The sequence below is a fragment of the Malaclemys terrapin genome, chromosome 9 (assembly GCF_027887155.1).
Source record: "Malaclemys terrapin pileata isolate rMalTer1 chromosome 9, rMalTer1.hap1, whole genome shotgun sequence".
In the NCBI taxonomy this organism is placed as follows: domain Eukaryota; kingdom Metazoa; phylum Chordata; order Testudines; family Emydidae; genus Malaclemys; species Malaclemys terrapin.
This window is the reverse complement of record NC_071513.1, coordinates 73,753,848-73,781,769: the sequence shown is the minus strand read 5'-3', so window position 1 is coordinate 73,781,769 and position 27,922 is coordinate 73,753,848. Positions and strand designations below refer to the sequence as shown.

General features: G+C 42.8%; 1 protein-coding gene across 1 annotated transcript in view; it reads right to left on the bottom strand.

Moving 5' to 3' along the window:
• The window catches only part of ATP1B3 (ATPase Na+/K+ transporting subunit beta 3), a 68,070-nt gene extending 41,076 nt beyond the window's left edge, over window positions 1–26,994 (bottom strand). The window contains exons 1-2 of the mRNA XM_054039063.1: window positions 26,737–26,994; window positions 9,653–9,781 (exon numbers count right to left, since the gene is read on the bottom strand). Coding sequence (XP_053895038.1) covers window positions 9,653–9,781; window positions 26,737–26,845 — 238 coding nt within the window. The 5' untranslated portion in view covers window positions 26,846–26,994. The remainder of the gene's footprint in view (window positions 1–9,652; window positions 9,782–26,736) is intronic.
• Between the last annotated feature and the right edge of the window lie 928 nt (window positions 26,995–27,922).

Genomic DNA, 27,922 nt, shown 5'->3' with positions numbered 1-27,922 from the left:
AGGTAAAAAAAATCCCAAAGTATTTAATAAATTTCAATTGCTATTCTATTGTTTAACAGTGCGATTAATTTTTTTTAGTTAATCGCGCGAGTTAACTGCGATTAATCGACAGCTCTAATCATAAATATGCTTAGAGATCAAATAACCTGATTCCCTGCAACATCTGCGGTAAGTATCAAATCTTCAGGCGATCAAAAAAAAACAAACAAACAAACAAACAAAAAAAACCCATATACTCTTTGAAAATAGTGTCTAGAAGCTATAATGGCTCTCTCTCTAGAGCTGTTACAGTATATAATACCTGGCCATCTTCCTGGGGAAACTGAGTTATTACTTGGAACTTAACAAAATATTTGTATTGTATTTAAGAATCTACCTTCCTTAAATTGATGAGAAGTTGGGCGAAATGTTCAGTCTTGTACCACTCCATACCATTACATGGAAAACCATTGCAAAATAATTTCATAGGCTCAACATTAAGATCGGTAACAAATTCATCAAGGGTAAATTTTCAGGCCAGTACAGAGAATGAGATGCACAACTCCCTATATGCCTAAAATGTAACCATTTATTGTCCACTTCAGTTTTTGCAGAGTACTAGCCACTCCCTAATTAAAATAGAAACTCAGTGGACAACTTTAAGTCAGAACTTTGCCCTTTCCTTTTTCAAATCTACAATAAGAATATATTTGCCTCAAAATAAGATCCAGGAATGAAGAAGAATTTTATTGCAAAATTTGAAAGCAACTAGTAGTTCCTAAACTATGATCAAATCAGAGCTGCCAAATATAGTTCCAAATTAAATTTTAACTACTTTAAAAAGAAAAGAAAACCTCCACCACACAAAAAGGGAGAGACACAAAATAATATCCCCAGCTGAGATCTAGCATCCAAGATGAAAAGACTTAACATTTGATTTAATTTTGTCATCAGGCAACAATTCTCCGACGATCTTGTCAGAAGGTGTCAAAAGATGGAGATATAAACTTCCATTAAAATGAATAAATAAACAAAAGGCTTTAATGCCCTTCCCACGGCAGAAATTGAGCTCAACATGCAACCTGATTAGTAGGAATGGCTTGTTAAGGTAAGATTGGTTCCATTCTAAAGGTCTGGGAGATCTTGAAGGAAGGGAGGAAAAATACCACGTCCTCCCTAAACACCTATTCTTGCTCATTGCCAGGGCTGACAGAGGGTTGAGGTGGTGAAAAGCACAATTGTACCAGGACCAAAAGTTCAGCCCTCACCTTCCCTCCCAAATGTCTGCGTAAATCAAGTGAAATGGGAAAGGGTTGGACCCAGAGAACATAACATATCAGGGCCTCAAATTTCTCGATGGGCCAGGCCCTTGCTTCCTGCAGACCTTCTAAGGCTTTTCAAAAGGAAGCCCTATTAATGCAGATCTTAGGAGATCTGTGCAGTTGAGGGAACATTCCCTCCACTTTTCTGTCGACTGCTTGAGATCTGCAGAAGGAAAGAACCCATAGTGAGCCTTAAGTTCTTGTCTGGCCTCTCATAGGCACAAGCTTATTCATGGCCCACCCTCAGTCTAGATATTGGGGTGAACTATAGACCCAAATTCCATTTTGGACCATTGCACATAGGGGAGAGGTCCAAGACTAGCATGTTTTGTACTAAAACAACAAGGAGTCTGGGGGCACCTTAAAGACTAACAAATTTATTTGGGCATAAGATTTTGTGAGTAAAAACCTCACTTCTTCGGATGCATCCGAAGAAGTGAGGTTGCATCCGAAGAAGTGAGGTTTTTACTCATGAAAGCTTATGCCCAAATAAATCTGTTAGCCTTTAAGGTGCCACCAGACTCCTTGTTGTTTTTGTAGATACAGACTAACACGGCTACCCCCTGATACTTGACACCATGTTTTGTACTGTTAGGTTATGGAAGTTAGATTCATTCACCCCAGTTCAGTTCACAGCAAACAAACCTATTTTGGACCATCAGGGGTTCAGGAGCCAACTGGGTGCTGAAGGGGGAACGATCTAAAACTAATGAGGGTTGGGGGCTCTGATGAACTTCCGACAGTTCACAGGAGGCCAGGAGTCAGTTTCATAACAGAGAAGACTACAGGAGAAAAACATCAACTCCAGCAGGTGGCCCAGGAAGCAGCTGGAGGCAGTAATATAGTGACGAAGGGGTTTTTCACTCCTCAACTCTTGCCAAAGGGTTTGGAGCATAAAGAGAGATAGGGAGTTTCTCCTCCCCAGTTCCCCCACCATTTTGCTAACTCAAAGCCTTTGAGAGCCACATAGGAGGTCTGCAGCAACAGAACTCACCTCCACAAGATGGTGGATAGGCACTGTAGTTAGCAGGAGTCTTTGTAGCCAGCAGACCAAAGCGGCATTTCCCCCCAAACCTTCTAAGGTCTGCTGGATTGACCACACCCTAGGGTGTGCAGGAACTGAAGTCTTCAGCAGACTTTAGGACCATTTTAAAAGAAAGTAAGGATAAAAATGTTAAGGTCAAATTCTATTTGCAGGCAAATATCAGTAGTCTGAGTGCATATTACCTTTTAAAAACATTAGAAACCAAAGAAAAACAAAGTTAAGGTTGAACTTTCAAAGTCCCCAAACTACCTTACCTCCATCTCTCAGAGCAGTGTTCTAAGAAAAGCCGGGAACACATGCTAATGTATCCAATAATAATAGTGGCCACCAAAATTACAGTGCTTTATAATCATTGTCAGAGTGCCATTTTATGGTCTTCTTTAGTCACACCGTACACACACAGCTTTACCAATTCATGATTAGACAAACAGCATATGGAAAGAATAAATCATTCCTGCTTTTCATGAAAAGCTTGATCTTTCAAAGTCCCGAGGGGACACAGTTCTTCATAGGATGTACTCAGCTCTACAACTCTGTGGCAGGCAATTCTCCAAGTGACATTAGCTATTATGCCCCATATATAAATCTCATATGTGAAGATTATGCTATTAGAGTACTTGAAAAAGAGCAGAAGTCAGTAAAAGGACAAGGTTTGCTACTGGAGATTTGTATACATGAAAAATTCTACAACTAATGTTCTACGGTTAATGTTTCTAATACTCTATATTCAAATAGAGAAAATGGTAGGCTGGCATCTGTACAGGGACAGAGAAAGTAGTTCAGGCACCTTGTTTAAGAAGTGCAACCTTGATTTTTCAATACTTGAGTTTTTCATGTTTGGGAGGGTTTTTTTTTAATTTTTTTTAAAAGGTAATATGCGTGCAACCCACTGGTATGTGCCTACAACCTTAACTTCACTTTAATGAAGATTTGTCTGGCTATACGTACAATATGATCTAAATGAAAAGCAAAAGGGAACTTTGTGCTTAATCCAAATTATTTAAGGAACCACTGAACATAACATTGATAAATGCAAAGTAATTCACACTGGAGGATGTAATTTAAACTATTCATATTTTACTGAGTTCTAAATTCAGCCTGAGCTCATAAAAAAGCCCCAATCTTCACTGCGGACAACACAATGAACGTCTCTGCTCAATGTGCAACAGGGTTAAAAAAAAGTTGATGCATAATGGCTGGAGAATATAAAAATATTATGCCATTGTATAAAATGAATAGTGTGCCCTCATCTGGAAAACTATTTCTGGTCACCTACTCTCAAATAGGACATAGTAGAAAGAGGGGATTCAGAGATGGGAGCCAAGAATGATTATAGGCATGAAAAAATAATCTCATGAAGAGATATTTCAATTTTTAAACTAATTTATCTTAGAAAGGAGACAATTAAAAAGGACATGACTATACAAATAATCAATGGTAAGAGAAAATAAATCAGGAACTTCAAATCACTCTGTTTCATAATACAAGATCAAATGGACATTCAATTAAATTGAAAGAAGGCAAATGCAAAACTGATGAAAGGAAACACTCTTCCATACGACTAGCCTGTGGAACTCCAAGCCTCAATGCATCTCTTGTGGTAGCAGTATTCAAAAAGATTACCTATATAAGTGGCTAATAAATTAAGAATTGAAATTGAAATACTAAATATTAAAAGTTTTGGAAGAACCCTCATCTTTTAGGACTTAAGACACTATTTGGGGTTACGATGAAATTTTCCCAGGAAGCAGATTATCCTATAACTGCTTATACAGCTGTCTTTTTTGCAGTTCCTCTGAAGTATCCAATACTAGCCATTGTTAGCATCAAGATACTAGATGGACCACTGGTCTGATCCAGTGAGCAACATAGGACTCGGTAATGACAGCTTTCCTTTTTAATTGAGTTTGGTATTTTAAAACATGCAAAATCTTCACTTCACTATCCTCTATATCATATCTAATTTATATCTTGATCAATATCTGAAGGGAGCTTTCTTCTGCAAACAGGAAATATTCCAAAATATTTCCATAAGTTTTGTTTTCCCAGTCATTATCTCTTTCATCTGCTATTTCAGCTATATGCTTTAACAGCAAAACAGGGTGGATAAAAATCAATGATTAAAAAAATAATTTTTATTATAAGTTTTTTCCTCAAAAAGCATTTTATCTAAAGCTAGTTTTAATTAAGATACATTATAGTTCAAAGATATCTCATCATGGAATAGGGATTATAAATTCTAATTCTATAGTACGAGACAATACATTCATGTAATGTTTAAGAAAAGTTTTGTAAATGAGTTCCAATAGTTCATGGATTAGGGACCCAATATTATGGGGTTCCAGAGGCTCCTGTATAGATTATTTAGGTTAATCTTTCTACCTATCCAATGGGACTCAGTGCTCAGTCTAGAACATACCATCAGAGATGCTTAGTTTTGCAGTTCTCAAACTGTGGATTTGTCTCTCCAGAGATAACATGCTTGTTAACAACAAAAATGTTTTTAAATAAATAAATAATATATACAAGTGAGAAATAACAGACCTCAATCCTATTGCCCCTCTGTAAATTTGTGTACCCAGAGTCAATCCCTTACCTCTCTCTAAAAGTGCAAAGTTTCAAAAAGTTCAATGAATAGAATATTGTTGGGGGCGGAATAGATCGTGTAGCCTATAGGATTAACCTGCTTGCTTGTGCATATATACATATATACACATACACATATCTCTTTTCTTATAGTTTAAGTATTTGGTTTATTGTAATAGGTTTATAGATTTATATTAAAGTAATGCAAGAGACCTACAGGCCATATCCTGTATGTTAAGCTAAGGCAAAGTTAGCACATATATATTAAGACCTTTTACCCAAAAAAGTAAAGTTGATCTATACCTTGTTAACTAAATAGAGAAGTACCCACGCCTATGTCTATGACCTTTTATCTAGACCGGGGTAGGCAATCTATGGCACGCGTGCCGAACGCGGCACGCAAGCTGATTTTCAGTGGCGCTCACACTGCTCTGGTCCTGCCCACCAGTCCGGGGGGCTCTGTATTTTAATTTAATTTTAAATAAGCTTCTTAAACATTTTAAAAACCTTATTTACTTTACATACAACAATAGTTTAGTTATATATTATAGACTTATAGAAAGAGACCTTCTAAAAATGTTAAAATGTATTACTGGCACGGAAAACCTTAAATTAGAGTGAATAAATGAAGACTCGGCACACCACTTCTGAAAGGTTGCCGACCCCTGATCTAGACCAATTGACAATGGAGAATGCCATAGGGGGGGTTTCCAATGTTGTACTCACAGACTGAACAGGTACACCACAAGGGAACTTATGTTTAGAAATTTAGAAATTAATGGAGATATCCCATCTCCTAGAACTGGAAGGGACCTTGAAAGGTCATCGAGTCCAGCCCCCTGCCTTCACTAGCAGGACCAAGTACTGATTTTGCCCCAGATCCCCAAGTGGCCCCCTCAAGGACTGAACTCACAACCCTGGGTTTAGCAGGCCAATGCTCAAACCACTGAGCTATCCCTCCCCCCATGTACATGTCATCAATACGCAAACATACTAGTCTATGGGGTAAGTGTACCCTAACATTTTGTGGGTGAGGAATAAAATTTGGGCATAGGAGGAAGGATTTCTGGCACTTGTGATCCACCTCGCTAGAGCACTCCACTATCATTCTCACTTACATTCTATTTCTACTCTCTCTATTCTATCTATCTATGATAACTACTACTATTAGTAGGCTATACCTGTTCTTCTTAAACTTTAAGTTTCAAGGGAACTAGGCTAAGCTCGGTTTTCCTAAGTTTTATTCTTAGTTTGTTTATTAGGTTTTGATTTTAAGTTTAAGTTAGGCAAGTAAACCCTAAGTTAGTAATGTTAGCTTTTAGCATTAGATTTTTCTAAGCACTGAGAAACCTGAACTGCAAGGCTGGTCCTGTGTCTCTTACCACCAGGTTATCAAGGAACAGTGGAGTATTTTAACCAAAGCTTTGTAGCATATAATACTATATTACCATATGTATCTTTTGAATAGCAGTAATGCAATTGTAACTGAGTATTTTACCATTTACTTACTATTATTGATTTTAACAAAAAGTCTTTAAGGCTATAAATCTGTCTCAGTGAGCTTCCTGTCATACCCCCGAGGGTCCTTTGTAAATTCTGTGGAGCCTGATTCGGGACAAGAACTTTATCTTCTGATCAAACAGATTGGCGAGCCTAAAACCCATGCTATTAATATTAATACTTATTAAAATTAATAAATTAAATTCCCATATTATCCCAATTAAATTATTAGTACATCCTAACTCAGGTTACAATCTGGACAAGGAGAAGTCCTGAGATAAATGTGAGACGGGAGGGACAGGCAGTAGAAGCAAAAGTGAAACTTTCGAGCAGCATATTCCAGAAGTCTTGAGGTCTTCCTGAGCGTAGCCTTCATTGATTTGAGATCTACCATACCATTCTCTCACTAGAAGGGAAAACCTATAATGGCAACAGGCCGTAAGAAAGACCCAGTTTGGGAATATTTTAATGAAGTTCCTCTACCTGTGGGTAAGACAGGCATGTGTGCAAAATACAAACAGTGCAACAAAGAAATGCAAGGCCTGGTTGCCCAAATGAAACAACATCATGAGAAGCGTTCCTTCACAGGAGGAAGCTGCTTTGAAGATGATGAAAGGAACGTGTCTGAACATGAAGGATCTTCAGGTTGGTAAACTTTTTTATTTCATACTTCTTTCTTAAGGACTGCCTGTCTTCCTTCTGGACTATTCTTGAATTCTCATGTTTGAGCAAAAAAATATAGTTGTTACTCTATGGTACTATCATTTTAGATGTAGTTGTGATAAAAAATAAATAGCTGAAATAGGCAGATCTTCCTTTTACAATTTCACCTTTAAAGTAGTACTGAGAGTCAGTGAATGCAATGAGTAATACTAAATGAGAAGTATTGTAACAATTAAATAACTGCATTGACTTATTTTGTTTAGGAGAATCCATCCTCAACATACTGGATTCTGAAGACTATCCTCAACATACTGGATTCTGAAGACTATCCACCTTCAAGATCACCATCATTTTCTATAGTTTCAGAGTTATTTGCCAATGATAGTGTTTCAGTCACATCAAGTATGTCACATAGCCACCTGTAGCAAAAGGAAAAAAAATCTCCATCATCCAGAAACAACCATAGACAAGGTCTAGAGGGTGAAATTGTTAACCTGAGTCTTGATGTGTGGAACAATGTCCACAATGATCCTGTTGTATGTGCTTGTGTGACAACAGAAGAAGGGAATATCTTCCTTACAGAAAGGACTGATACATCAGGAAATGCACACACAGCAGAATACTCAAGAAGTAGCAGTAAAAGCTATAACAAACTGAAAAAAAATTAAAATGTCTAGTATGCAGCTTGGTCACAGACAATATTGCAAGTGTATTCAAGGTAAGAAATTATTTAGGAGAGAGTGAAGAGAGTCCCAAGCCAATAACATACGGTTGCAGTGCTAATTTGGTGCACCTCCTAGCCAGACTTTTCAGTGTTCCAGAAATAAAGGCTAATGATGTTGAAATTGCAAAATACTTCTGTAACAACCACTCCACAGTGGCTGCTCTGAAAAAAAGCAGGAGGAACCAAGCTAACTCTACCGCAAGACATGCAATGGAACTCAGTAGTGGACTGTTTTGAGCACTATATCAAGAACTGGCCTAATCTGATGACAGTTTGTGAACAAAATCGTGAAAAAAATAGATGGCACTGTCACAGCCAAAGTTCTCAACATTGGGCTCAAGAGAAATGTTGAACATATGCTGAGTATGCAACGACAGAGTTAAATTACAAGCATTAAAAAAATGAATGGAACAAGCACTATCTCCAGCTCATTTTCTTGAAAATATTCTCAATACTCGGTACAAAGGTCAAACCTTAACTGCTGAAGAAGAGAAGTTGACTATGACATGGACATCCAACAATCATCCCTCCAAAATGCCAACTATAATAAACTTCAGAGCTAAGGGTGAACCATTCAAGAAATATATGTTTGCTGATAATATCTTAAAGAAAGTCACACCAGTGAAGTGGTGGAAGTCACTTAAGCACTCGGATTCAGAGACTGTTGAAGTGATAACCTCACTTTTAACAGAAGTAGCTTCTTCTGCTGGTGTAGAGAGAATATTTTCTTTCTTTGGACTAATTTATTCCAAATTGAGAAATCGTTTGGGACCTAGAAAAACAGGAAAGCTTGTTTTTCTTATCCAGATTATGAACAAACAGGAAAATGAAGGTGAAGACGACTGAGTTAGCTACAGAAGGCAATATTTTAAGTTTCTCATGTTGACTTGGCTGACACAGTTGATTTAATTTTTTTTTAAATGTCATTTAACTATTTTAATTAAAACAATTTTAACATACTTGAATGTTTAACTAAATTCAAAAATTCATATGCTTGTTTTGTTAAAATATTATATGTTTGCTGCTGAAGAAAAGAATCTAGAATACATAACGTTGTTTTAGTTAAATAAAACAGTTTAAATGTCTGTCTGGTGATGTTCTCCTCCTAATACAGCATGGCAAGAAAATCCTCCAAATATTAATGATTAACCTATTGAATTGGAGATAGTTCTCCTCCCAATGACTTCATAAATATCTGCTTCAATTACCTTTGGTATATGAAATAACCAATCAATCATTCATTTTCTGATATAGCTATAAAACTAATCGGAAAAGTTTTCAAAATAAATCACTGTTTAAAAATGTATAGTGTGTACCTTCTAAAAATGAAACCTACATCTATCTTTGAGTTGTGAAGAATATGTATTAAGGTTATAACAACCAACAAGAATGCACTTTTATGTAGAAATCCATGACTAAATCAAGTCTTCCTGACTAGTGATTTAAATCATGATTTAAATCAAATCTACACTGCAGCAAAATATCAAAACTTAGATATGTTTATGACCTCATATTTCACTGTTGTGGATTGAAAACTGCAATTTAAATGTATGGCAAAATCCAGGAAGAACTAGAAAGGAGTGAATTTAGAGCTATCAGTTAGTAAATATGGTAAAAAAAAAAAAAAAAGCCTCTAAATGGCTTTATGCTGCAAACCAACAAAGCCCAAATGATTCACCCATTATAAACGAGTCCTCCTTTAAAACTCTTTATTAGTCTAATTAAAACTACACCACATTGGAATATGTACTTTTATCTAATAACTTCCTTTTAGGATAATGTTATCTTATTCTAATTTAAAATCCAGACATAAAACTAAAAGAGTACAGTTACCTGGACTAGAAATCCGGTCACGATATTTGGGAATATCTCCACTCAGGGTCTGAAGCAAAACCCACATTGTGAACGTAAAGAGTGCTGCTAGGAAACCATAGAATACCAGATAAAACAGCAAGATTAGACCTGTAAAATTAAAGAACTCAAATTAACAAAATATTTATTTTAAACTGAACGCGAGTCTAATTTTTTTTTTACTCTGACACTCAGGATTGTAGTAGGAGTTGGATCAGGTGCTCAGTCCCCACCACTCAAACACAGAGATACCAAATTAGATCTTCCTTGTGTTTCAGCATTTATATCTATTTATACATACACATACACATACATACACACACACACACACACACTCACTCCCCCCTAACATATATATAAAGTTCGGCTTTTAAAAGAAAGGTCATTCCATTTAAAAAAAAAGCTTGAACAGGAGGATGCTCCTTCCCCAGCTTCTGAGAACAATTTTTGTTTTGTTGCAGCTGCTCTTTCTGAGAGCCAAGCAACTGATTGTACCCCGACATAACAGAGACCTCTAAGTGCAATGCTATATGTGAATAATCAACCAGATTACAAGACAAATGACTATACATTAGATTTTCACCAAGTTTAGAGAGCCCTGGATGAAAAAACAAAATGTTATAATCGGAACACAAATTACAACTGTAGAATTTCTCACTTGCTGATTGGAGACTATATGATGCTAGTTCTGATGCAGAACTTGAGGTACATGTGACAGTAAGTTAGGTGGTTTTGCGATGTGGTTAAGAAGGTTGTAGAATACATCTAACACACAATTGGTACATCTTGCAATTATTTCTCAAGCTATCCCAGACATTGGGTTTTGACGGGGCACATTACAGAGCTCCTTTAGCAATGTTATTAACAAATTCATTTTTTTCTTTTTTAAAGCATTAAGTAAATATAGTTTTTCATTTAACTAGAGTGAACAGACCAGTGGTTCTAAACCTATTTATCACTGTGGACCATGCGGGGACCCCGAACCTGCTGTGGGGAAGCTGGGAGCCCACCACACACGGCCAGGCAGCCAGGAGCCCGCCATGCATGGCCTTTAGCCCACAGCTGTGTGCTAATTGGGCTGCATGCAGCCCATGGACTGAGAACCGCTGGTCTAGAGCCAAGCTTGGATTGCCCACTTCAGGTGTTTTCTGTAAGCTTTATGTACTATTAAATATTGTTAATGTAGGTCTGTGCCAATAAGCTACAGAAAGTTTGTCACCAAGGGCAATTGTCTAGAGAGCAAAACTGATAACTTAGATAAACAGGCAGCTTCATGGACAAGCTTCCCCCATCCTCTCTAGTATCTCCCAAAATCAATAGAAAAATTAAGGTTAGTAAGAAGCTACATTATACTGTAGCATATCAAGCCAAAGCTAATGTTTGCCAATGATTCAAGGCATTTACTAAATATATTTCTATATCATATTCCTATAAACAGCATTCAAACAAATTAATATTAAAACGTTACTTCTATTGCCTCAAGCTTTGAAAAATCATGATGCTTTCCACGTCACCACATGGATATCATCTGTGAAGGAACAATGTGTCTGGAAAAGGAGGGAGGAAACCGGACACAGTCACTAAGGATTTAAAGATCTTAAGTAACACTGCTGGGGTGCAACTAGCTGGAATCCTCATCTTGGCCTAGTCTGCTATGGAGTTAACAAATTGAACATTTTTTAAAATGGCACTAGCCTTTAGTTAAGAAATAGACTGAAAAGGCTTTAAGATGACCCAGATATACAGGGTTATGTAGTTTTTTAATTTTGCCAACTGGTGTTTTTTAACATACTATTTCAACGCAGGCTTGAACATTTCATCATCTCAGTTTTTCACCACATTGGCAATAGTGATTAATGTTTTACAAAAATGAAAGTGACACAAGGAAGCTTTTGCACGGAAAGCTTGGAAGAAAGTATGTGCCCGCAAGATAAAAAAAATGATGAATCGTGCAATTAGTTATGGACTGCTCCTCTGAAAACCTGCGAAGGAGAATAATCTACATTTCAAGTAACTGTCTAGTTACACAATCTCATAGGTCCTAAAAATAACTAGATATGACACTCTGCAGTAGTACTATTAATGTGTACCTTTGCTGTGTAATGAGGCAGAAGGCTTTCACCTTAGAAGTGCTGCATCACAAGTCAATTTGAGGGTAAAGGATGCAATTACCCATGTAAAAAGTGATGCCTATCAAAAATGGCTTAGATTGAGCTGTAAGTTTTTACAGGAACGTGGTCCATTCTGGAACTTTGTAACTAAAGCTATTCCATTACTCCATTTACAAGAGCATATTCTGTGCATACAAAATAAAATAATCAAGATTGGTAGATTTTCTTTTAGTACATTAAGCGTAGCTGTCTCAAGTAAACCCACAGAAAGAGTAATTTAGAATTAAGGGTGAATAATTGTCCTAAACTCACCTAGATGTGAGTAGGTATTGCAAAATCATTTGAAGAGTACATAATTTTGTGTGCTGTAATGTTTACATATAGGGCCTGAAGAAGTCCACAAGATTATTAGCCACATATATGCGCCAATATAACAGATGGAAAAAACAGTTACCTTTTCCGTAACTGGTGTTCTTCGAGATGTGTTGCTCATGTCTATTCCCCAATAGGTGTGCATGCTCGCCACTGGCACCAGAAGTTTTTCCCCTAGCAATACCTGTAGGGGGGAGCGCCCCCCACGACCTCTGGAGTGGCGCCTGCCTGGCGCGGTATAAGGGGAGCTGCGCATTCCCCCACCCTCAGTTCCTTCTTGCCTGACAACTCCAACAGAGGGGAAAGAGGGTGGGATGCAGAATAGACATGAGCAACACATCTCGAAGAACACCTGTTATGGAAAAGGTAACACTTTTTTCTTCGCGTGATCGCTCATGTATATTCCACAATAGGTGATTCCAAGGTATCTCTGTTGGAGATGGGTAGGAGTTCACAAGTTCCCAGGACGGAGAACAGCCCTGCCAAACCCGGCGTCATCCCTGGTTTGGGAGACAATCGCATAGTGCAAAGTGAACGTGTGAACCGACGACCATGTGGCGGCCCTACAAATGTCCTAGATGGGGACGTGGGCCACAAAGGCAGCCGAAGAGGCCTGTGCCCAGGTCAAGTGCACCCTCACAATGGGTTGCGGGGGGAACACCCTCCAGCTCATAACAGGAACGGATGCATGAAGTAATCCAATTGGAAAGCTGCTGAGTGGAAATCGGCTGGCTCCTCGCACGCTCAGCCAAGGCGACAGTTGCGAGGACTTTCTGAATGGCTTAGTCTGCTTGAGGTAGAAAGCCAGAGCCCGTCGCACGTTGAGCATGTGGAGGCAGCGTTCTTCACTGGATGCATGAGGCTGGGGCAGAGGACCGGTAGAAAAATGTCCTGACCCATGTAGTAGGCGGAGACCACCTTTGGGAGGAACGCGGGGTGTGGGTGGAGCTGAACCTTGTCCTTATTAAAGACCGTGTACGGCGGTTCGGAGGTCAGGGCCCTGAGCTCCGAGACTCGCCTGGCTGACGTGATAGCAACCAGGAAGGCCACCTTCCACGAGAGGTGAGACTAGGAGCATGTGGCCAGTAGTTCAAACGGGAGCCCTGTGAGATGAGCCAACACCAGGATTAGGTCCCACTGTGGAACCAGGAGTCTAGAATATGGGAAAAGACGGTCTAGACCCTTAAGGAACTGGCCAGTCATAGCATGGGAAAACACCGTGTGTCCTTGCACTGGTGGATGGAAGGCCGATAGGGCCACCAGGTGCACCTTGATGGACGAGGACACCTGGCCCTGGATCCTCAGGTGGAGGAGGTAATCAAGGATAAGTTGGATCGGGGCAATCAACGGGGAGACACCCTGGTCTGCTGCCCACCAAATAAGAGCAGTGAGTGGAGGGCTATCTACTTTTGAGGAAGAGGCGTTGAACTTGCTCGGAGCATGTCCTTTCCTCTCCACCTAACCAATGAGCAGCCACACCATAAGGTGAAGACCTGCTAGGTTGGGATGGAGGAGGCGGCCCTGGTCCTGTGAGAGCAGGTCCGGGCGGAGCGGCAACGGCCACGGCCACAGTGGAGCTACTGCCAGGCCTGTGAGGGTCCCGTACCAATACTGCCTGGGCCACACTGGGGCAATCAAGAGGAGTTGGGCCTTGCCCGACTTTATCTTCTCCAGAACCCTGCTGATAAAGAGAACAGGGGGAAGGCGTAGAGAAGCCAGCCTGACCAGGACAGGAGAAAGGCATTGTAGATAGCGCCCCTCCCCAGGTCCCCCCTGGAGCAGAACCAGGGACCTAGTCGTGAATAGGTCCAGCTGGGGACTTCCCCACCTTTGGAAGAGCAGGTGGGCCACTTCCAGGTGGAGGGACCACTCATGTTGTGAGGAGAAGTCCCTGCTCAAGCGATCCGTCCTCTCGTTGTGGGCGCCCAGTAAGTGGAAGGCCTTCAGGTGGATGTCGTGGGCTATACAGAAGTCCCTCAGCCTGAGGGCTTCAAAGCAGAGGAGCAGGCCTCGCCTTGCCTGTTGATACAGAACTTCGAGGCCTTGTTGTCTGTGAGGACCCTGGTTACCTTGCCCTCCAGGTACGAGCGGAAGAGCATACATGCCAGCCCTACTGCTCTGAGCTCCCTGACGTTTATGTTTAGGGTCAGGTCCTGAGCCGACCATAGGCCTTGGGTATGAAAGCCCTTGGAGCATGTTGTTCGGGGTGGACCACCATCGCAGGGAGGTAATCACAGTATCCATCCTGTCCATGGCCTGGGAGAAATTCAAGGCCAACCAGAGCTGGAGGGGCCTCATCCTGAGTCTGGCGTGACAGACCACGTACGTGCATGCCAACATATGACCCAAAAGCTGCAGGCAAACCCTGACTGTTGTCACCGGGAACCTTGTGACCGGGTCGATGAGACCTTTCAGGGTCTTGAACCTGTCTGGCAGGAGGGAGGCCCTGGCCAACACTGCATCCAGGAGTGCCCCAATAAACTCTATGCATTGGACTGGGACTAACGTGGACTTGGTGTTGTTTACCAGTAGGCCCAAGGCGGTGTATGTGGACAGGAGGAGCGCCACATGATCCCTCACCTGCGAACGGGAGGTGCCCTTGACAAGCCAATCATCCAGATAGGGAAACATCTGTACCCCTCGCCGCCCAAGATAGGCCGCTACCACCGACATGCATTTTGTAAACACTCTGGGGGCAGTGGACAGCCCAAATGGGAGTACCATAAATTGGTAATGATTCTGTCCCACCACAAAACAGAGGAAGCGCCTGTGCCCCTTGAATATGTGGATGCATCCTGTAGATCGAGGGCAGTGTACCAATCCCCGGGATCCAGGGAGACCATGTGGAACTTGAGCTTCACCATGTGCTGGTTCAGACCCCATAGGTCCAGTATGGGCCTGAGACCCCCTTTGGCCTTCGGGATAAGGAAATAACGGGAGTAGTACCCTTTGCCCATGAACTCCTCGGGCACCGCCTCTATCGCTCCTAGTCCTAGGAGCCACTCCACCTCCTGCTTGAGCAGAGCTTCGTGAGAGGGGTCTCCCAGGAGGGATGGGGGCGGTTGGGTGGGGAGGAGATAAAACTGGAGGGTGTAACCCCGGGAGATGGTGTTGAGGACCCGCCTGTCCAAAGTGAGCAGAGACCATTCTGGAAGGAAAGCACACAACCGGATGGAGAAGGGAAGCTTTATTGGTGTTGGATCCCTGATGAGGACTAGTGGGTTGCCCCCTAGCGTCCCATCAAAATCGCCTTTTCCCTGCCTGCTTGCCTTGGAAGGTCCAGGCTGGGGGGGCAGGCCGAGACTGCCTGCGAGGGAGTCTCTTATAGCCCCGTTGCTTCTTATGAGCAGCCTCGTACTTCAGGAGGGCGGCCGGGGTCGGAGTCTGCTGTGGCTTGAACTTAGGTTTTGCCAGAGCCGGGACATAGAGACCCAGGGTCTGGAGGGTCGTGTGGTTGTCCTTCATGCGATGCAGCTCTGTATCTGTTTCCTCTGCGAACGGAGCTTTCCCATTAAACGGGAGATCCTGCATGGAAGATTGCACCTCGCTGGAGAGCCCGGAGAGCAGGAGCCAGGATGCCAGTCTCATGGACACCACAGAGGCCATTGAACATGAGGCTGTGTCCGCAGCATCTGAGTTAGCCTGCAGGGAAGCTCAAGCTCCCGCTGCCCCTTCCTCCACCAGCGCCCGGAACTACTCCTTATCAAGCTCCTGGAGGGAGACCTTAAATTTAGGCAGGGAGCCCCACAGATTAAATTCGTAGCAACTCCTGATGGTTTGCCACTCATAACTGGAAGCTCGAAGACTTAATATATTTTTCTTCCGAAAGATTCCAGCCTCCAAGAGTCTTTGTTCTTTGGGGTCGGGGCTGGCTGACCCTGTCGTTCACTTTGGTTGACCGACTCGACCACCAGGGAGTTGGGCGCCAGGTGGGTATATAGGTACTCATGTCCTTTAAGGGTACAAAGTACTTGCGTTCTGCCTTTTTTGATATGGGGGCCAATGAGGCTGGTGTTTGCCACAGGGCATTTGAAATTTTAGCCACTCCTTCATGGAGCAGCAAGGCCACCCTACCCTAGGCCAATGGGGACAACACGATGTACAGGGAGTCCGAGGGCTCCTCCATCTCCTCTGCCTGGAGGTGGAGGCTTGCTGCCACCCTCTTTAAGAGCTCTTGGTGGACCCTGAAGTCGTCTTGCAGGATAGAGGGAAGCGGGGCCACAATTGCCTCCTCCAGGCGGGGCAAAGAGGGCGGTGCGGTGCTTTTGGTGTCGGCCAGCACTAGAGGATCCACCACCTGGTTGGACTCTGGGCACGGTACCGAGGATGAGCGTCCCACCGACTCCTTTGTCGGGGGTCTGGAGAGGGAGGCTGACGGTGCTTCCGAAGCTCCGACCACCAAGTGAGCTCCCACTGGGGGCTGTGCTGGAGGCCACGGTGCCCACTGGTACCACTGGGCTGGCCACGATGCTCGGTGCCACTGCACCTGTTGTGGCATCGTGCGTCGTGGCTGCCGGGTTGGCCGGTCTGGCCCATTAAAGTATGGCTACAAATGGAGACTGGGCTGGTGTAGGATCTGCTGCTGTCTCTCGACCAGGAGGAGTGGTGGCGCCGGGATTTGCGACGGTCACGGGACCGCAATCTGGACATGGAGGACTGGTACCGATAGTAATAGCTGCTCCGTGAACGGCCTCGACGGGCAGACCTGCAACGGCGAGGCGACCGGCGCCCAGGGCTGCGGTGCCTTGGCGGAGACTTGGAGCAGGAGCCCGAGCAGGAACGGCGTCAACGAGCGTGCCATGACCGACTGCAGTACCCTCTCCGGGACCGAAGACAATGTCCGCTGCGGTCCTGTCGATATCTGCTCTCTGAGGAGGACCGGTGCCGTGAGTCCCAGCTGGAATGAACCCAGCCCGAGAGTCTGGTCGGCATCAAGGGTGATCCACGTGGACTCTGCTCCAAGTGGACGCTGGGCGGTGATCGGTATCGGGAATGTTCCCTCGACCAAGACCAGTATCGAGCCGGGGCGACTGCGGAGATCCCAGCGGAGGCTTGCCTCTGGAGCATGGGGCTGAAATCGGGGGCGCTCCGGGCACCAGCATGGACAAGACATCCCAGGCTGCCTGGAAGGCTTCGGGCGTGGATGTCACGAGGAGAGGCCTGTTCCAAAGGGGCCAGGCTACTCCGCTCTATGTGAGTTGGAGGCCTAGGGCCTGGTAGAGATCGAGGACTGCCCGACACGAGCCTACCCTCTGTCCCAGACTTCCCTTGGTGCCACTGCAAAGAGGGAGATTCCTTGGCCCTCTTGGCGTGCCCCGAGGACGGGGACCGGTGCTGACTGGTCGATGGCACCGGCGGATCACTGCGTACCGAGATCACGGTGCCCGGTACCGGCTCGGAGCGGCATGCTGGGGTTGGGATCAGCACCGACTCCATCAGAATGGCTAGGAGCCTAATGTCCCTTTCTCCAAGGCTTAAACGATTTGCAAATCTTGCACCTCTCGCTGATATGGGTTTCTCCCAAGCAGCGCAAACAGTCTGTGTGCGGGTTGCTTCTTGGCATAGAACGTTGACAAGAACCACACAAGTTAAATCCCAGGGTTTGGGGCATGCCCCAGCCCAGGCTCACTGACTGACTAAACTAACTATAGGTACTAAATGAAAGAACAGTTCTGGGGACGAGCTACAGCAAAGCTGGAGGAGAGCAGTTCCGACGCACCTTCACTGACGGCAAGAAGGAACTGAGGGTGGGGGGAGCACGCAGCTCCCCTTATACCACGCCAGGGGGGCGCTCCCTCCTACAGGTACTGCTAGGGGAAAAACTTCCAGCACCGGTGCATGTGGCGAGCACGCACACCTATTGCGGAATACACACGAGCAATCACTCGAAGAAGTCGTCTGAGGTTTAAGATAAAGCACCATGATGCACACAACGATCCCAGCTACCATGGAGGCTATGGGGCAAGGAAGAACATATGCTGACTTCACACCAGGAGTCTTTCCCAGGAAGCTCCCATAGTTTAGCTACTACGTAAGAAGGTAAAATATCAAATTTGGAATTTCCTCTTTCCTAGGAGGGAAGAGAGCAACACCACTCTTATTTCTCCTCAACTTATCTTTTGTGGTTTGTCTGGCTTCTCAGTTTTGAATGCCCCCCTCTCACTCTCTTTCCTTACTATGTCTTGCCTGTACAGTTGCCCACAGAAGCAAATTATATTCTTGTAAATTTATATTTCCCTCTTCTCAATATGAATGTAGTAAAAAACTTACAAAAATGCCATTTCATTCTGATTTCACAATTTTTTTTTGTACTTTAGCAAAAGTAAAAATAATCTCCAAACATTTTGGAAATAGTTTTAGAAGATGACTAAGCAGACCTATACAAATACTTTCCCACATCACGGCTGGCTTTACCAAATCATTTTGCTAACTTGTGACTTACTGCCTACCTTAGAAGCCATACTTAAAACTCAATTCTCAGGCAGCAAAAGTCAGAAGTCTCAAGGTTAAAGTGTCTGTTGGAAATATTCATACAAATAAATGGCATTCAACAATACAGGGTAAATCATTTCTCTTACTTAAAAGATCTGGGTCCAGATTCTTTGCTGTACCAACTTTATGCTTTCTCTTAGGAGCTGCTCTAACATCCACCAGCTGGCAATAGTTGCCAAGGGACTGTTCGCCTGCTGAGCATCACCATAGCACCTGCCACACCTCATCACACCACAGCCAACATACATCTTGTACTGCAGCTATGAAGAGAGCAACATTCGAAGACAGCTATGCCAACTCTATACCCACAGGGGACTCTCCTCTCCTTTTTTGGACGGGAGTGGAGGGATTAGAAGCAGATTCCACCCCCTCTGTACCACAAGAGAATCTGGCCACTAGATCAGGAATGGCAAGTTTGGGGTTTTATTTTTAAACTAAGAGTAAATACTTTCAAAATTTTGTAATTTCTGCCTGTTTCACTCTAATTGTCTACCCCCCCCCCCCACACACACACGCTTAACCCACTTCCTCCCTAAATACTTGGGCTCTGCATCTTTTCTTCTTCCCAGCCAAAACTCTGAATAATGACCAAGGACAGTTCTAATCTGTATATGTCTGATCATTTAAAATTAAGGTTTACTGGTAACTCTACACAGATTCCCAAACTATACAAAGAGCTGACTGGTCATAAGGTCTCTTAATTTCCAGTTACCAAGTTTCATTTAAGGAAACTTGGCATATTAAATGTTTCTCTATTATCACTTTTCCATGTGAACAACTACTATAGTTGCTACAGGATTTTGTGATCAGAAGGAAGTGAGAGATGTTCTGCATGGTCTTGAATGGAGATGATCTAAAAAGCAGCAGGCACATTATTGTAAAAAAAAAAAAAAAAAAAAAAAAATCATCAAGTATAAGAACCCTGACCTGCTCTACATCATTCATTAGGTTGTCTTACCACTTCATCTTACATTCTGACCAATAAGTGAGAAATGAACAGGAGAAAAATTCAGCTCACACTGATGTAGCTGTGTTAGCTCTGTTAGGATAGCATAAGTAAAAGGTAATAAATGGCAGTCAGTAAACAGAAGGGACTCTAAAAATCTAAAAAAGTGTCATGACCTCGTTTAACAGACCTGATTCCTGAATGTCTTCGGAGTAGAAACATAGCTTAAAGCTCTTTTTATAGAGCTTCTTAATAGTAGCTTACTATTTCTCTCATATGTTCTGCACTCTCAGCAATTAATATGAAAAGTTTCCTTTAGTACAACACTGACACATTCCATTTAACAAACATGGACTTGTGTTAACAGCACAAACCAAATTGGCTGATTTGGTTTATTTCCTTGTGCTACTTCAGTGTAGCCAATGTAAATAACATGTACAGCTCAGAAAAACGATAACTTCTGTTGCAGAAAAAGCAGATGAAGTTAACACTGTATGGATGCTATAGGGAATTTTTTGAAGTTATGCAATAGATTAAAAGCTATGAAGACATTTTAGAATCGTGAGAAATTGTCAGTTTTGTCCTGCACTACTACACATTTTTAAATTCACAACAGGAACTAGTTTGCAGTTTAGCCACTAAATTGTATGTCCAATAATCTCTCGAAATTGATAAATTTTCCCTTCCAAAATAATTGCAGCTGGATATTATACCATCATCCCATCTGGTGTTAGTAACCAACAGCAAGTGAGCCTAACACTTAAAATAATAAATTCATCTCCTTATATGTACTACTAGGGATATGTCACCACGAACAGGTTACACAAGATATTAAAGGCAAGGATGTTTCCCTCACAAGCTACAGAATCCCAACAGGAGATTTAGATGTGCAAATTTCAAATTCAATTCAAATGGCCAGAAGCATTTTTTGAACTTTCAGAACACTGGGTTCAGCAACAACAAATAGTTTTCCTGCTAAAAACTTTATCTTCTCAAATACATACAGATAGAAGGGAGTCTGATTTTTGGCAAACTTTTCTATCCCACAAACCTCAAGGTTTGGATGAACTGTTCCTGCAGGGAAAGCCTGAACTCTGCTCTATCTTGACCATTTAATTTAGAGGACAAATGCTGAAAGCAAAGAAACTTCATACTATAATTTATACCACTCCTTCAGACAATCTCAAAGTCCTGATCACATAGAGAGTTAACAGTAAATTGTGAAGCAGATTTCCTGTTTGAAGATCAGCAGGACTCCTATAGAAGTCAGAAAAAAACCCCAATCTTTTTTTTTGTTTGTTTGTTTTTACTACAGCAACATCCAATTCTGAACTCAAACAAGTGAAGCAGGCCTACAGTATTTCCCACCTTGACGTCATGTCCCTAAAATCCTCTCTACTAAGATAGCTTCTTTTGTGGCAATTTTTTTTTTGTTCATTAGAGATTAAGTTATACTTATTTTAAATATTGTTTAAAACTTCAGTTGAAGTTTTAAGCACCATCAAGTATGATTTTTTATATCTGCTGAAGAACTGAGCCAATTCATATTCAATATATAGCATCAATTCAACACAGTAGGATTCATACGTACTCTACAGTACCACCACCATATATTTTAATCAGCTTAAATAAACCTGTATAGAGAGAAACCTTAGCTCCTGAACTACAGAATAGATACTTGTATTACCCAAATCACAATGATTTCAGCATAATGAACAAGTTAATTTAATGTTTTCATCTGGAGAGACAAGGCTAAGGAGTCATAGAAAGGGAGACAATAGTAAGGTAAAAGGAGACTAATGCATGGAAGGGGATTTGAGCAGCAGTAAAAAGAACTCAAATGAGTGGAGTATACATGCCATGAGTTGGAGATGTGATGGATAGTTTTTTAGATATAAAATAGGAGAGCATTTGGGGGTTGAAACAAATGTTATAGACAGTGGAATAAAATCAAGTCTAAGACACTAAAGGAGATAAAAGAGTTTCTCACACCTAGTTTCTAAATTTTAAATCAAAATGCTGTATTTCTTCAGAAACAACAAGGAGTCTGGTGGCACCTTAAAGACTAACAGATTTATTTGGGCATAAGCTTTCGTGAGTAAAAACCTCACTTCTTCGGATGCATCCGAAGAAGTGAGGTTTTTACTCACGAAAGCTTATGCCCAATGCATCCGAAGAAGTGAGGTTTTTACTCACGAAAGCTTATGCCCAAATAAATCTGTTAGTCTTTAAGGTGCCACCAGACTCCTTGTTGTTTTTGTAGATACAGACTAACACGGCTACCCCCTGATATTTCTTCAGAGGAGTCTAACTGCAGACAAAAGCAAGATCAACATTTCAACAAAATTAATGACAACGTGGCTGGTCACAACTTCCATCTAGTCAGCAAGATTGTCTTTATTTTGGCAACAAACATTTAGTTTTAGAACTGTTTAATTCAAACAATGAAACTGATTGTTCAGTATGAATGATTAGTACAGTGGTTCTCAAACTATTGTACTGGTGACCCCTTTCACATAGCAAGCCTCTGAGTGTAACCCCCCCGTTATAAATTAAAAACACTAGTTTATATATTAAACACCATTATAAATGCTGGAGGCAAAGTGGGGTTTGGGGTGGAGGCCGACAGCTCACGATCCCCCATGTAATAACCTCACGACCCCAAGGGGTCCCAGCCCCCCCGTTTGAGAACCCCTGGATTAGTAGATATGCAGGTAATGGCAGCATTCAACTCGTTAATAGAAACTGCCATAAGGGCACAGACATTAAAGATAATCATGTTCTATCTCCCCAGATTTTCCCCAATTGCAGAAATTATTGTGCCACTTCTGCTAATAATAATAAATAATAATAATCATCACGGAGTCTTGCCAATGCAGAATAGCTATTGCATTTCAGTAGCAAGGAAGGGAGATAAGAACACTTCAGTGATCCTTCATGGTAAAAGGCATTATATATAAATGTAAAGTTATTTGATTCAGCTATGTTGATTTGCTTATACACTAAGCTAAAAAGAGACTTTGTTTTGCTTCTTTACATTTAAAAGCCTGGAAAGGTTCTCTTGCAAACCCTTTCTACACCTCAAGCTTTGTTTTTTTAGGTTAGAAATTCAGTTTTGTTAAAAATTCAACATCCTGCCTCTTAATCCCAGAGCTCAGATCCTTGCAGATCCTCATCGGGTGAGTGGGAGGGAAGAGGACTAGATGGACTTTCCTTAAGTTTATAAAAATAATTTTATGATCTTTTAGGTCATTCTTTAAGATAAGAATATTTTTATAATATTTGAACATAAAACCAACATCCTGACTGTAGTGGCTTGTTTGGCTTTTTCTAACAAATCTAATTTAAATATTTTTATGGATAGCCTATCCAGAATATGAAAACACACACCTATTTATCATCATGGATTTTTAATAATTATGCTAAGTGTAATTTGCTAGGCTACAGCATATCATTGCTAGATTTGAATTCTCATACCAACCAGTAAGCATTTTTGTATATTATTTGCTATTGTAGAGTTACAGTTTTTATTAAATGAGTGCATCAATCTTAAAACAGTTCCAAACGGGCCCAAATGCATGCAGCAGCTGATCTCCTGAACAATACCTTCTGCCTAAGTCACACCACCATTGTGCATCATTCACTTCAGAATTCCCCACCTTCAAAAAGAAACATAGTACATCCTTTCAACAACGAGACACTAGGAAAAAGGAGGACACATACACAAAGTTAAGAAAAAGTCTACAGTAGTCTCCTAAGGAGGCAGGAGAAATATAGACTATTTATTGAAACACCTCCCAATACACACACCCAGTAAAATCACATATTACTCAGTAGCATCCTCCCTTTTCAACCAAAAATGTTGGTGGTCAAGCGTCTACAATCAATACTTTGAAACAGATTCTTCACCCTGTTCTGCAGTTAAGACAGGCAGAAACGACCAGCATTTCCTATCCTGGATGTTCCCCTGCCATGGAGAGTCCCCTGTAAGCATAGATTCTTGTATAACCAGCTCCTATGCATCTCCTTATTTGCAGCTACCGGTGCAGTGGACATGTCAGATGCTATAGCGACACTAGACAGCGTGCAGCTGCACCGCTATAAGCTGTCTAGTATAGCTTCTCTAAGCCGACGGGAAAAAGCTCTCCCATCGACTTAATTAATTCACCTCCAACGAGTGGCAGTAGCTGTCCACATCAGCATTTAGGTCAGTGTAACTTATGTCACTGAGGGGAATGGCTTATTCACATCCCTAAGAGACATAAGTTATACCGACATAAATGGTAGTACAGACATGGCCAGAGGGATTGAGGAGGAGCAGTCTGAACATGTTGCATTCTGGCTCCTTGCAACTGGAATGTGTTCTCCAGGTAAACTGCAAACTTGATGGAAGTTAGAGCAATCTCAAGGCTCTATCTTGGGCTCAGGCAGAGAATCAGGGAGCCGTAACTAATTCTCTCTTTAGCACTTTTCTGAACTATCTCGAGCAGCTGGCTGAAGATGAGGTGACATCTTTTATTAGGTATTCCCCTAACCTCAGATAGGGCCAGTTGAACTATCCTGCTCTTCCTGAAGAGCCCACAGGCCAGCAGAAAGGGTAACAAGACAGGGACAGTAGCTGCTTAAACGGGTCCCAAGGGAGTTGGTAAGTAACAGCCTCCCACCTCTTTCCCATAGTGCTGACAGAGCTGTTTAAAAGTTGCAAGGCAAACTATTTAAATTTGTAATCAAATACAAATTTTTCTTCTTAGTAGTTACCCTCAAAAGTCATACATGAATGCATGAAGATAAACTGAAGACTCAACATTTCAGAAATATTTAAGTAGCCAGACATAATAGGTTCAATATATTAAGCATGAAATGTCTAAACTAACACCCCCATAGCATACAAAATGATTTGTGTGAATGCAGAATTAAGCAGTGACATTAAGGAATAATTACTTAGGAATATTTAATCTCTTTACCACACACCTATTACCTGAACAAATTAAGTAAACAACATTACATAAAGTACTAAATGAACCTTTATATAAACATATTTACTGAATTTATTCTTGAAATAGGAAAGTATCTTTAATGAGTGATTTGGCTATAAAATAGAACAAATCACAACTCCAGATTAAGATAGGTTTGCTATTAAAAACAATTTTATAGACAGTATGCCATGGCACAGGAAGAGACCAGGATGGCAGTATTATAAAGGTGCTTTCTAGTAAAGTAAGTTACAAGCTTGAAAGGATTAGATTTTTATCAGTAATTGTCAGAAAACACTGATTTCACCATACATATACACGCTGCCAAAAAATATCTCCACTGATGCTAGAAATTTACAGATAAGCAGCATTTTTCTTATGTTGCCTAAGAACTTAAATATTGATTTAAAGATATTTGTTTTATATATTTTGACCTGTGAAGTTGATAATTTATGTCTTAATGGTTATAAAGCTAACTTTTTGAATCTCTACTGTCATTAAATAATCACTGGACCCCCACCCACTGTCTGACAACATGATTTCCTGCAACTGTGAAAATTTAAATAGATAAAAATGCTTAAAAATAAACATCCATATCATCTGTCAAAATTATTTAAAAAAAAAAATCAAGTTCTGGACTAGATGACCTCCTGAGGTCCCTTCCAACCCTGATATTCTATTATTGATAAACATCTTTGTTTTTCCTTCAGATATGCTAAGCATTTCTAAAGCACTTCCAGTTGCTAATGCTATCTGTTTCAGTACACAAATATGCTTCTATGATCACTTAACCACACACCCATTCATTCAACCCACACACTTTAAGAGAACCTGCTGATGTGGTGCCTGAACAGAGAAGTCACAAGACAACAACAGAGTGGAAATTTCCTCTCTTCCTCCTCCTCTATTTGAGTAGCAAGCAGGATCTTATTTCCCTCTGAATAGAGGAGAGCTCATGTCAAAATCAGCGCCCTCTCCTGACAGGCAACCTGAGAGCACAACCCCTGCATGTACTGTGTGTTCCTACTCATGGAGTTTGTACCAGGCCATGCATATGTCCAGCACTGCTCAATACCATGCTGAAATTTTTGTGGATTTTATAAGCACAGCTATTTAAATATCTCAACTGTATCAAAATTTTAGGAGCAGGTAGGGTGCTATCTGAAGCCAAGAAATATACATTTCCCTTCAAGAATTGAGTAGTTTAATACTTAACATTATTTATACACCACTTTAATATTATTTTTCCCCACTATTGTAGTTTAAGAACTTGGAAGAATAACGTCATTTCATCTCCCTCCCCTTCCAGCTCCCAGTGGAGACAGTGGGAAAATTAAGGAGGGAATGAAAACACAGTCTTCCAAACGGTCATGTGGAGAAACTACTGATATCAGCCACATCTGTAAATCAAGATCCCAGAAAATTCAATCTAGGGCCAACCTTAAGCAACAGTAATGCAAGTTACAGATCCATCACTGCTACTTTCTAAAGCTGTGCAAACTGACAACTCAAAGACCTGACCCCTCCACCACCTCCAGCAGCAGCACCCCAGAGGCCACCTCATTCACCACTGACAGGTTAGAGCTCCCCACATTGTCATGCCAATAAGGAACATATGGGCGCATGACACGCGTGTGGCTGCAGTAATACCACAGAAGAGATCAGCGAGGAGGGAGATGGCCCCAGTCTTGGCATCGGGAGTTTGCAGCCGTAACCTGCTACAGTTGCGCCACCAGACTCCTCCTTCCTCCCCATCCCTCCGCAGCTGACACGGAGAAGGAGCCTGCTGAGCCTCACTGCAGCATTTACGCGGAGAGCGAATCAGCTGGGGACGTACTGGGAGATGCTTCCCTCAGCCCGCTGCCGTAGCGGCCCCGACCACCAACCCGATCACCAGCCCGCCCCGAGCAAGACGAACAGGAAAGGCGGGGCGGGTGCCGCGGAACCAGCACGCGGGCTCCGACATCCCCCCCGGCGCACTGTCAGATTCAGGCTATTTTTAGATCAGAACGCGGCGAAAGTAACGGCTTCCAGAGAACCGCCTCGTGGCTCCCCCCCACCCCCCCGCCGGCAGCCCCACCCCGGCAGAACTCCCCCCTCCCCCCCAACGGCTCCTTCACCTCTTCACCCAACCGCCCCCGGCCCCTGGCCGGGCCCCCACCAGTCCCTTACCCCAGCTCTTGGCCGTGCGCCCCAGAAACTCGCCGCTGCGCGGGTTGTACACGAACTGCCGCCACTCGGCCATGGTCTGGCTGAAAGGCTTCTTCTCCTCCTTGGACATGGCGGCGGGGCGAGGGCTGTGTGTGTCCGGACAGCAGAGACTCCCAGCTGAACTGCGGTAGCGCCTGCTCCGAGCCGCCAAGTAACAGTCCTCTTCCCCTCGCGCCAGGCGCCCGAGAGGCCGGGCTGGTCGCACGCAGCCGAGCTCCTCACTCCGCCCCCCGCTGCCGGGGCGGGGCCCGCATACGTCAGCGCACCCTTTCTCCGCCCGCGCTGGCTCAAAACCGCGCCTGCTGCCCCCTGGCGGCCAGGCAGAGAATAGCAGCTGGGGCGAGCTGGTCCGTAGAGCCCCGGCGTTCGAAGTGCACCCCAAAGAGCGACACGTGAGTCGCCTACATCTCCCGTGGTTCAGTGGTGCTGCTCTGACGGCACATAGCGTGGAGACCTTAGGCGCTGCCTTGCTTTACCCCGCCCAAACGCGTGCACACAGCCCATGGATCCGGACATAGGGAAGGGCTGTGAGACCCAAGCAAATGCTTGGCAGGGGAAGGGAAACTGATTAGACATCAAATTTTTAAACTGTGGCATGGAATCCGTGTTCAGGCACATAAGTGACCTGGTTTTCACAGGCGCTGAGTCCAGGCAGGTCCCCTAAGTCACCAAGGGAGCTGTCGGTTGTCAGCATCCCTGAAGCTAAGAAGATTCAGCAGGTCTAATTGTTCCCTTAACTAGGACTGGGCTACCTCCTTGACTTCATTTATGTACTCAGTGACACCTATGCTGTGCACACCCACTAAGGCTAATGGAGTTGGCACAGCTGTCATATAGGGCACAGTTTGGTCTGCAAAACCTCTTACTGTATAAATGGGGCAAATGGAAAAAACACAGCCTGACTCTGAGCCCAGGGGGAGTGAGGTTCAGCAGCTGGGGGGAGGGAGGGAGTATTTTACTTACAAACTGTCAGAGTTTACGCTAGGCATAAGTAGCAAACTAAGTAATTGCTTAGGGGTCCAAGCAGCTCAAGAGGACCACCTATTTGCTTTTGTAGTATGTGTTGGGGGGGGGAATATTCCTGCGTAGGGCCCGCAATGGGCTAGCACTGCCTCTGAAATTGTACTAATTTGATATGGAACTCTGT